The 12,281-nt window shown below is 47.3% G+C and overlaps 1 protein-coding gene across 3 annotated transcripts in view; it reads left to right on the top strand.

Annotated features, from left to right (window-relative positions):
• The window catches only part of LOC147103585 (seizure 6-like protein), a 321,234-nt gene that overhangs the window by 185,389 nt on the left and 123,564 nt on the right, over nt 1–12,281 (top strand). For all 3 annotated transcript variants that reach the window (XM_086012034.1, XM_086012033.1, XM_086012035.1), the window contains exon 4: nt 3,565–3,757. In XM_086012034.1, the coding sequence (XP_085868160.1) occupies nt 3,565–3,757 (193 nt within the window). The remainder of the gene's footprint in view (nt 1–3,564; nt 3,758–12,281) is intronic.

The following is a 12,281-nucleotide window of genomic DNA, read 5'->3' as shown; positions in this document are numbered from 1 at the left end:
AGATTAGGTCCAGACAAAATGGCCCACATATCGCATCAACTTGAGACAATAGAGGATTGTTAAGAATGATTCCAATAAACCAATTCCAATTCCAATTTGTTAAGAATGATTCCAATAAACATTCACACATAATGGGGGGGATTTTAACTCAGGTGCAGGATGGTGTCGTGTTATCCGAATTTCGTGTTTCCCACACGAATCTAAATGGATGTGGGAGATTGATGCAATTTTAACTTAAGTGGCTAATTGATTTCCAGTGTGAGGGAAGCCTTTGCAAATGGGTTTTTCATGACTGAAAGTCCCCTCCGATGACATCATCATTGCTGCTGCATTTAAGGTCCACAGCAAGCCTTGCTTCTTCTGCAGACTGCCAAGCTTCTTGACTGTGCAGTGTGAGGGAGCTGCAGCAAAATTGATAAGCAGGAAGGCAAGATCAGCTCCTCGCTTTGACGAGGTGGCACTGCAGGCATGAGTCGATAGGGTTAGGGCCGAGAGGGAGGTGCTCTTCCCTTCCCTTCATCAGGGAGGAAGAGGCCTCCCACTCAGACCAAGGCAGTGTGGATGCAGGTGGCTGAGGAGGTCAACTCCTTGGGAGTCACCCGCAGAACCTGGATTCAGTGCCGCAAGAGATTTCATGACCTTCTCCTCACTGGAAAAGTGAGTATGAATTTACCATCACCCTCAATCTGATCCCCATTGCCTTTCCTCCCCAGCACCCAGCTTTAGCAATCTCTTCCTCCACATCCCACTTGACACTGACATCCATTCACCCTTACCCATTCCCTCTCTCTCTATGCTCACATTCACATAACTATTCGACCATGCAGCCCTCACACTCCCTATCACACTGATGCTTTGAACACAACTGACAACACACTTGGTCTTGCAACCTCACTCCATCTTTGTCTCCTTCTAAGTATCTATGCTATGCAATCTCTACACTCACTCCTTCATTCTCACTCAACCTCCACTTGTCTCCCTCATTGCAGGAAAAGAGAGCTCACAACAAAAGAGAGCGAGCCAGGACAGGAGGAGGGGCAGCCTCAATAGCCCATCTGACCCCCTGGGAGGAGGCCGTCCTGGAAATTATGGGCATTGAGGATGATTCGCGCATGGGGGACGGACAGATGGGTGCAACACAGCAAGCTGGTGACTGAAAAGTTTCCCATCTCTCTCTTTGACATTGCATGAGTCGCTGATAATGATTGTGAAGCTGTAACAGATGCACTTATGAGCATCTGCAAAAAGCTATGTGCATGTAGCCTTTGCATTACATCTCTGACTCTTTCCTTTACTCCCCCACAGGACCATCACAAGCATCCATCCCTCCTAGCCAGGAAGAAGAGGCTGAGAAGCCAGACTCCTCAGAGGAAGCTGCAACCTCCTGAGGGCACAGCGTCACCAGAAATCTGCGCACCCAGCACCAGCGCAGACACTCACACCTTGGTGGGACCTTTGGGACATAGAGTAGTGTTGTCACCTAGTGTATCACATCTCACAAGTGAGCATCAGCAGATTGTGGAGACAGGGACAGCAGTGGAGAGTCCTCGTCGGAGGGCGCAGGACTCTGCCAGCTCGGCTCAGCAGCATGTTGACCCTCTGCCTCCGGGTCCATCCATAAGATCAGAGGTGATGGAACTCCAGGCACAGATGCAGGAGTCTCTGGCAGGTTTTGTTTCTAGGGTCGCTGTGAGTGTGGAGCGAATGGAGGAGTCCATAGCGAACATGAGCAGAGCCTTTGTGGAGTCATTGGTGCATGAATGCATCACCACGGAAAGGATGGCAACCTCCGTGGAAAGGATGGCTACCATAGAGGAGAGGATGGCTACGTCCATGGAGGAGCTTAGTCGCCAGGGTATGGAAAACATGGTCATTGTTCAGAATAGAATGACATCTCTTGAGGAGTGATGGGCATCTATTGAACAGAGAAACCAGACCTTCATGGAAGTCCTTCTGAATAGGACTGCCATTGCAGTTACGGGTCCCCATGGCCCCCCTGATGTGCAGGAAGGTGCTCTCCAGCCACTTGCAGGTGCTGAGGGGGACCTGACCCATGAGAGGGAGGTTAGTGGCAGACCTCAAGGAAGAGGGGGCTCCTCTCCAAGCGCTAACACTTCCATGCCACTGCAGAGCTCTCGGTCAGAGCCCCACCAGAGTCCACACCCAAGTGAGATAGGCGTCTCAACCCCTGCACAGCCGCAGGAGCAGCAGACTGTTGACAAGCCCTCACAGGCTTGCCACCCCAGAGGACACCCGCCAAAGGTGTCGAGACAGGAGCAGCAGCAAAGTGAGCAAGGGGCCTCCACATCTGCTGAAGCCACAGGGGAGGCACCATGTAGGAGCACGCATAAGAGGAAAATTCTGCACAAACAGTCACAAGGGTAGTCACTTGGGTGCAATTTTGTGTTTACTGCAAAAATGCCATCACTTCGTTAGTGATGGACTCCCGCAGCCTAGAGGAAGAAAGGCTGTTAAGGTAAGTACAGGTAATTTAAACTTCTTTACACACTTTAGACACACCAAACACACTTACCTTTGCACTCATGCACCCATCACTCACCTGAACACTGACATCGCGACCCCTCCAAGTCCTTCAACCCGACGGCCCGACTGCTCTAACCGGGCGTGGTTTGGAGCCATCGGGAATCCCACACGACACCCCTCAAAATAGGGATTAGGCTAAAAACTGCCTGTTAACTACCTGTTAAGAGGCAGTTAATTGGCACTAATCCCTTCCTGCCGCAGGTCCCAGTGCGGGGCGGGTACCCGCCTCCTGTGAAACTTACATGGAGGCGGGTTTTGGGCGGGATGGTGTCGGGACCCCCGAATTCAGGATTTTCCCCCCCACACACCTGAAACCCCGCCTCACAGCTCCAGGGAAATCTACCCCAGAGATTGCGGGCTCCCTGCTTTAAGTTTAGTTGACCAGTTTTAGAGAAATTACTGGTCAGAAAGTGTCATTGGCCCGCTAACAGGGACAGCTTTGTTATTTCCATCTTAAGACAAAATATTGCACTATTATAAAGTATTACAAAATAGTTTAAATGTTTTTCTCTCTCCATATCTTATAGGTAAACTGTAATGGACCTCACTGCACTAGAGTGTTCATCAGTCCACCCTCTTGTGGTCAGGAGAAACACACATGGGTGCACATGCAAGGTTACTGTATCCAATTCACACCACAAGGAGTTTTACCTTGTTATGACCTCTGGGTCATGCTATCGTATGACTAGATATTGGGCAGTAAAGGTAAACTCCTGATCATAGGGGACGAGGGGTCCACTTACAAGAGAGAGCAACAATGCTGAAGCTGAGAATATCCTCGTACAGACATAAAATTTGCAACTTTCAAAATAGATACAGAGCAAGACAAATAAAAAGATGAATGAAATGGCTCTTGATTAAAAAATTCAGCTATAAAAAATGCCGTCTGGTAATCTTGTTATAAGTTTTATCGCTGTGGTTTCCGAGCTGCTACTGCAATCCTCAAAAGGTTACATCGACGGACAAAATAATTGCTTCTCACACACAGTTACTGAGATATTGTGTTGTCCTTCATTTCAGGTTAAGACTCTGAACCTCTCTGAAGGGGAGCAGCTCTCCATCCGTGGATTGGAAGAGGACCGTTGGATCGTTTTAGCCAACCAAATGCTCCTAGTCGAAGGCCAGGTGATCCGAAGCCCAACCAATACCATTTCAGTGTATTTCCACTCATTCCAATATGGAGGCATTGGGACATTTCAACTCCATTATCAGGGTAAGTGATAGGCGATGCAGTGGTAGAAACTAGGAACAAAGAACATGTTGCCCAAAGCTGCAGCTTATGTGAAATGCGGCATGGTGGCTTGTAAGGGACACACAGGGCACAGTCTCTGGAAAGGCAAGAAATGAAGGCTCTCCTTTCCAAAGATGAATTGTTTTTGCTACATAAATGATCCAATCTTTCAACTTAATTTATTTAATTGTCCAAAGGTGACATGTGGGAAAACTCTCTTACGCAGCGAGTGGTTAGGATCTGGAATGCACTGCCTGAGAGGGTGGTGGAGGCAGACTCAATCGTGGCTTTCAAAAGGAGTTGGATAAGTGGCTGAAGGAAAAAAATTTGCAGGGCTACGGGGAAAGAGTGGGGGAGTGGGACTAGCTGAAGCGCTCTTGCAGAGAGCCAGCATGGACTCGACAGGCCGAATGGCCTCCTACTGTGCTGTAACGATTCCGTGATTCTATGAATTGATTAATTTTCAGGCAAAATATGTGAATGAAGGGAAAATTATCCAGCTGACGAAGTTTGATAGAAATTTTGCTTTCCGTCATTCCTGCATGTACAATGAAACATTATTTTAATGTTTTGTAAAACCCAGAAAGACATTGCTCATCAACCTTCAACAACCTTAGTACATAAGCCAAGGTACAGCTCCATGTTCCAGCGGAATATAGGGAGTTAGGAGATAAATTAATAAACAGGACCTCAAAGGTAGTAATCTCAGGATTGCTACCAGTGCCACGTGCAAGTCAGAGTAGAAATAGAAGGATACTTCAGATGAATACGTGGCTAGAGGAATGGTGCCAGGGGGAGGGATTCAAGTTCCTGGGACATTGGAACCGGTTCTGGGGGAGGTGGGACCAGTTCAAACCGGACGGTTTGCACGTGGGCAGGGCTGGAACCAATGTCCTAGGGGGAGGGTTTGCTAGTGCTGTGGGGGAGGGTTTAAACTAAAATGGCAGGGGGTTGGGAACCTGAGCAGGGAGACAGAGGGAAGGGAAACAAGGATAAAAGCAAAAGATAGGAAGGAGAAAAACAAAAGTGGCAGTCAGAGAAATCAACGGTTTAAATCAAACATGGCCACAGCAAATAATAATTCTAATAGGTCTAAGAGCGTTAAAAAAACAAGCCTGAAGGCTTTATGTCTTAATGCGAGGAGCATTTGTAATAAGGTGGATGAATTGGCTGCGCAAATAGAAGTAAACAAATACGATTTGGTTGGGATTACGGAAACGTGGCTCAAGGAAGGCCAGGACTGGGAACTCAACATCCAGGGGTATTCGATATTCAGGAAAGATAGGCAAAAAGGAAAGGGAGGTGGGGTAGCATTACTGGTTAAAGAAGGGATTAACACAATTGTAATGAAGGATATTAGCTCTGATGAGGTGGAATCTGTATGGGTAGAATTGAGAAATACTAAGGGGAAAAAAACATTAGTGGGAGTGGTTTATAGACCTCCAAACAGTAAGGCGGAGGTTGGGGATGGCATTAAAAGAGAAATTAAAGAAGCGTGCAATAAGGGCACAGCAGTCATCATGGGTGACTTTAATCTACATATAGATTGGGCCAACCAAATTAGTAACAATACTGTGGAGGAGGAATTCCTGGAGTGTTTACGGGATGGTTTCCTGGACCAATATGTCGAGGAACCAACCAGAGATCAGGCCATCTTAGACTGGGTATTATGTAACGAAAAAGGATTAATTAGCAATCTTGTTGTACGAGGCCCCTTGGGTCGGAGCGATCGTAATATGATCGAATTCTTCATTAAGATGGAGAATGAAGTAGTTGACTCGGAGACTAGGGTCCTCAATTTAAATAAAGGAAACTACGATGGTCTGAGGAGCGAGTTGGGTAGGATTGATTGGGGAATGGCACTCAAAGGGTTGATGGTGGATAGGCAATGGCAAACATTCAAAGACCAAATGGATGAACTACAGAATTTGTTCATCCCAGTTTGGCATAAAAATAAAACAAAAAAGGTGACCCAACCGTGTCTAACAAGGGAAATTAGGGATAGCATAAGGTCCAAGGAGAGGGCATATAAATTGGCCAGAAAAAGCAATAATCCTGAGGATTGGGAGCAGTTTAGGATTCAACAAAGGGATTAATTAAGAAAGGGAAAATAGAATGAGAGTAAGCTTGCAGGGAACATAAAAACTGACTGTAAAAGCTTTTATAGATATGTGAAGAGAAAAAGATTGGTGAAGTCAAGCGTAGGTCCCTTGCAGTCAGAATCGGGGGAATTTATAATGGGGAACAAAGAAATGGCAGACCAACTAAATACATATTTTGGTTCTGTCTTGACAAAGGAGGACACAAATAACCTCCCAGAGATGCCAGGGAACATAGGGTCTGATGAAAGGGTGGAACTGAAAGAAATCAGTATTTGTAGGGAAATGGCGTTAGGAAAATTGATGGGACTAAAGGCCGATAAATCCCCAGGGCCTGATAATCTACATCCCAGGATACTTAAGGAAGTGGCCCTAGAAATAGTAAAACATAGAAACATAGAAACATAGAGATAGGAACAGGAGTAGGCCATTCGGCCCTTCGAGCCTGCTCCGCCATTCAATGAGATCATGGCTGATCTTCGTCTGAGATCTTAGCTGATCTTACCAGTTCAGTACCCCGTCCCCGCCTTTTCTCCGTAACCCTTAATCCCCTTAGCCTTCAGAAATATATCCAATTCTCTCTTGAAAATATTTATTGAATTAGCCTTCACAGCCCTCTGTGGCAGGGAATTCCACAGGCTCACCACTCTTTGAGTGAAGAAATTCTTCCTCATCTCTGTTTTAAATGATTTGCCCGCTATTTTTAGACTGTGGCCCCTGGTTCTGTGCTCCCCTGCCATTGGAAACATTCTCTCTGAATTCAGCCTGTCCAGGCCTGCCATAATTTTATATGTTTCGATGAGATCCCCTCTCAATCTTCTAAACTCCAGTGAGTACAAGCCCAAACTATTCAATCTCTCCTCGTAGGTCATTCCCGCCATTCCAGGTATCAGCCTGGTGAATCGCCGCTGCACTCTTTCCATGGCAAGAACATCCTTCCGCAGATGGGGCGACCAAAACTGTACACAATACTCCAGATGCGGTCTCACCAGCACCTTGTACAGCTGTAGTAAGGTATCCCTATTCCTATACTCGAACCCCCTTGATATGAAGGCCAACATACCATTTGCCTTCTTAATCGCCTGTTGCACCTGCATGCTCTCCTTCAGTGACTGGTGCACAAGAACACCCAGGTCCCTCTGCACTTCCCCATCTCCCAATCTATTGCCATTTAGATAATAATCTACCCTCCTGTTTTTACCCCCAAAGTGGATAACCTCGCATTTATCCACATTATAGTGCATCTGCCACGTATCCGCCCATTCCACCAACCTGTCCAAATCGCACTGTAGCCTCCTGACATCCTCATCAGAGCCCACCCCTCCTCCTAGTTTAGTGTCGTCAGCGAATTTGGAAATATTGCATCCAATTCCCTGATCCAGATCATTTATATATATTGTGAACAGCTGGGGTCCCAGGACAGATCCTTGCGGCACCCCGCTGGTCACTGCCTGCCACTCCGAAAACGAGCCGTTTATTCCAACTCTCTGTTTTCTATCCGCCAGCCAGTTCTCTATCCACGTTAATACTTTGCCCCCAATCCCATGAGCCTTAATTTTGCATGATAATCTTTTGTGTGGAACCTTATCGAAGGCTTTCTGGAAGCCAAGGTACACCACATCCACTGGCTCTCCCCCATCTATTTTACCAGTTACTTCCTCAAAAAATTCCAGCAGATTAGTCAAACACGATTTACCCTTTGTAAATCCATGTTGACTCTGTCCGATCCTTTCCCCATTTGTCAAGTGCTCCGCTATTTTATCCTTAATAATGGACTCTAGCATTTTGCCCACAACCGATGTAAGGCTTACTGGTCTATAATTCCCTGCTTTCTCTCTACCCCCCTTTTTAAATATTGGGGTAACATTAGCTACCCTCCAATCCACGGGTACTGTTCCCGAGTCAATGGAGTTCCGGAAGATGATCCTTAGAGCATCTGCTATCTCCAGGGCCACCTCCTTAAGTACCCTAGGATGTAGTTTATCAGGCCCCGGGGATTTGTCGGCCTTCAGTCCCCTCAACTTACCCAACACCATATCCCTAGAGATACTAATTTCTGTCAGCTCCTCCCTCTCATTAGTCCCTATGTTTGCCGATATTCCTGGGAGGTTATTTGTGTCCTCCTTTGTGAATACAGAACCAAAGTATGAGTTTAATTGGTCTGCCATTTCCTTATTCTCCATTATATATTCTCCCGAATCGGACTGCAAGGGACCGACTTGGGATTTTACCAGTCTTTTCCTCCTGATATACCGATAAAAGCTTTTGCAGTCTGTCTTTATGTTTGCTGCAAGTTTACTTTCGTATTCTATTTTCCCCTTCCTGATTAATCCCTTTGTCCTCTTTTGCTGTATCCTGTACTGCCCCCAATCTTCCGGTCTGGTGCTTTTTTTTGCCAGTTGATATGCCCTTTTTGATTTTATGCTGTCCCTAATTTCCCTCGTTATCCACGGTTGAGCCACCTTTTTAGGTTTATTTTTATGCCAAACCGGTATAAACATGTTCTGGAATTCTTCCATTCTATCTTTGAATGCTTGCCATTGTCTATCCACTGTCAATCCCCCCAGAAACACCACCCAATCAATCTTACCCAATTCCCGTCTCATACCCTCGTAATTCCCTTTATTTAAGTTCTGGACCTTAGTCTCTGATTCAATTTCCTCACTCTCCATCTCGACTGAGAGCTCGATCATATTATGATCGCTCTGACCCAAGGGGCCTCGTACAAGAAGATTGTTGATAAGTCCCTTCTCATTGCACAATACCCAGTCTAAAATGGCCTGATCTCGAGTCGGCTCCTCGACATATTGGTCCAGATAACCGTCCCGAAAACATTCCAGGAATTCCTCCTCCTCAGAATTTTTACTAATTTGGGTAGTCCAATCAATATGTAAATTAAAGTCACCCATGATGACAGCTGTGCTCTTATCGCACGCTTCTCTAATTTCCCTTTTTATGCCTTCCCTCACCTCCATATTACTATTTGGAGGCCTATATATCACACCCACTAACGTTTTCCTCCCCTTGCTATTTCTCATTTCTACCCATACAGATTCCGTTTCATCCGAGTTAATATCCTTCCTTTCCATTGCATTAATCCCCTCCTTTACCAGCAATGCTACCCCACCTCCCCTACCTTTTTGCCGATCCTTCCTAAATATTGTATATCCCTGGATGTTAAGTTCCCAGCCTTGCCCACCCTGCAGCCACGTTTCTGTAATCCCAATCAAATCATACTTGTTTACCTCTATTTCCACAACTAATTCATCCACCTTGTTCCTAATGCTTCTAGCATTAAGATACAAAGCCTTCAGGCTTGCTTTTTTCACACTCTCATTATGAATTAGTTTGGCCCTTTGTGTTTCTCTCCTTTGCTTATTGCTTCTCACCTTTCTACCATCTATTTCTGACTTCATATGACTTCCCTCTTTTCCACTATCTAGGTTCCCATCCCCCTGCCAAATTAGTTTAAATCCTCCCGAACCGCCCTAGAAAATATTACCCCGAGGACATCGGCTCCCTCACAGTTCAGGTGTAGACCGTCCCCTTGGTACAGGTCACTCCTCCCCAAGAACTGGTTCCAATGCCTCAAGAATTTAAATCCCTCTCCCTTGCACCACTGCTCAAGCCACGTATTTAGCTTATCTATCTTACTCTCTCTAAACTTATTAGCTCGTGGCACTGGTAGCAATCCAGAGATTACTACCTTTGAGGTCCTACTTTTCAATTTAGCTCCTAACTCCCTAAATTCAGCTTGTAGGACCTCCTCCCTCTTTTTACCTACATCGTTGGTACCTACATGTACCACGACAACTGGCTGATCCCCCTCCCCCTTCAGAATGCTCTGCACCCGCTCCGAGACATCCTTGACCCTTGCACCAGGGAGGCAACATACCATCTTGGAGTCTCGGTCTCGGCCACAGAAACTCCTATCTATCCCCCTTACAATTGAATCCCCTATCACTATAGCCCTATCCCTCTTTTTCCCGCCCTTCTGTGCAGCAGAGCCAGTCATGGTGCCCTGAACCTGGCTGCTGGTGCCTTCCCCTGATAAGTCATCTCCCCCAACAGTACCCAAAACGGTAAACCTGTTTTGGAGGGAGATGACCGCAGGTGACTCCTGCACTACCTTCCTGCCTTTACCCTGCCTTTTGGTCACCCATTTACTGTCTGAGCTAGCCTTTACCTGCGGTGTGACCAACTCACTGAATGTGCTATCCACAACATCCTCAGCATCGTGTATGCTCCAGAGTGAGTCCATTCGCAGCTCCAGCGCCGCCCATGCGGTCTGCTAGGAGCTGCAGCTGGACACACTTCCTGCACACATAGTTGTCAGGGACAGTGTCCCTGATTTCCCACATGGCACAGGAGAAGCATGACACGGGTCCGAGCTGCCCTTCCATGACTTAACCCTTACAATACCCTTTTATTTACTACGATTTAGCTTAATTATTGAATTCTACTTAGAATAAGTTTGTGAAAGTACTCACCAACCAGTCACCTACCTGTTTTCTGGTGTTGTATTTTCACTGCCGCCTCCTGTCCTGGAACCTTTTCCACCTAGGTTAGGCTCCTGAAACAAAATAAATTGAACCTACCTTTTCAACTTCCCCTAACCCCTAAAAGGTTAGAGGAGGTGGAAGGGTGGGAGACACTACACTGTAGTGTTTCGGGTTTAGCAACAGCTCCACCTATATAAGAGTTACTGGCCTCCTGCTCTCCCGACTGCACCAGCTGTGAAAGAAAAAGCCCGCGAAAGGTGAGCTTTTAAACTCACCAGTTACTGGCCTCCTGCTCTCCCGACTGCCCCAGCAGTTACTGGCCTCCTGCTCTCCCGACTGCCCCAGCAGTTACTGGCCTCCTGCTCTCCCGACTGCCCCAGCTGTGGTCTCGGGCCTCGCCTCTCTCCGGTTTTTATACCGGGCTCTGACTCACTGCTCCCGACTGGTCTCGGGCCTCGCTGGTCGCCGGGTTTTCTCCCGAGCTCCTCCTCGCTGCTCCCGACTGGTCTCGGGCCTCGCCTCTCTCCGGTTTTTATACCGGTCTCTGAATCACTGCTCCCGACTGGTCTCGGGCCTCGCTGGTCGCCGGGTTTTCTCCCGAGCTCCTCCTCGCTGCTCCCGCTGGTCCCGACTGGTCTCGGGCCTCGCCTCTCTCCGGTTTTTATACCGGGCTCTGAATCACTGCTCCCGACTGGTCTCGGGCCTCGCTGGTCGCCGGGTTTTCTCCCGAGCTCCTCCTCGCTGCTCCCGCTGGTCCCGACTGGTCTCGGGCCTCGCCTCTCTCCGGTTTTTATACCGGGCTCTGACTCACTGCTCCCGACTGGTCTCGGGCCTCGCTGGTCGCCGGGTTTTCTCCCGAGCTCCTCCTCGCTGCTCCCGCTGGTCATCTTCCAGCACTCGATAGACTCTGGAACGGTACACATGGATTGGCGGGTAGCTAATGTTACCCCACTATTCAAAAAAGGTGGTAGAGAGAAGGCGGGGAATTATAGACTGGTAAGCTTGACATCGGTAGTGGGGAAAATGCTAGAGTCCATTATAAAAGATGTAATAGCAGAGCACTTGGAAAGCAGTGACTGGATCGGACAAAGTCAACATGGATTTACAAAAGGTAAATCATGCTTGACTAATCTACTGGAATTTTTTGAGGATGTAACTGGTAAAATAGATAAGGGAGAACCAGTGGATGTGGTGTATTTGGACTTTCAGAAGGCTTTCGATAAGGTCCCGCATAAGAGATTAGCGTGCAAAATTAAGGCACATGGGATTGGGGGTAAGGTATTGACTTGGATAGAGAACTGGTTGGCGGACAGAAAGCAAAGAGTTGGAATAAACGGGTCGTTTTCCGAGTGGCAGGCAGTGACTAGTGGGGTACCGCAAGGATCGGTCCTAGGACCCCAGCTGTTCACAATATATATTAATGATCTGGACGAGGGAATTGGATGTAATATCTCCAAATTTGCAGACGACACAAAGCTGGGTGGGAGGGTATGCTGTGAGGAGGATGTCGTGAAACTCCAGCATGATTTGGACAGGTTGGGTGATTGGGCAGAAACATGGCAAATGCACTATAATGTGGATAAATGTGAGGTTATCCACTTTGGTGGCAAAAACAGGAAGGCAGATTATTATTTGAATGGCAATAGATTGGGAGAAGGGGAAGTGCAAAGAGACCTGGGTGTTCTTGTACACCAGTCGCTGAAGGTAAGCATGCAGGTGCAGCAGGCGGTTAAGAAGGCAAATGGTATGTTGGCCTTCGTAGCAAGAGGGTTCGAGTACAAGAACAAGGATGTCTTGCTGCAGTTGTACAGGGCCTTGGTGAGACCACACCTTGAGTATTGTGCGCAGGAAGGATGTTCTTGCCATGGAAGGAGTGCAGCGAAGATTCACCAGGCTGATACCTGG

Source organism: Somniosus microcephalus, chromosome 19 (genome assembly GCF_052327205.1).
Source record: "Somniosus microcephalus isolate GS21.2 chromosome 19, FLI_Smic_1.0, whole genome shotgun sequence".
NCBI lineage: Eukaryota > Metazoa > Chordata > Chondrichthyes > Squaliformes > Somniosidae > Somniosus > Somniosus microcephalus.
The sequence above is the reverse complement of the archived record's forward strand: the minus strand, read 5'-3'. Positions and strand labels throughout refer to the sequence as shown.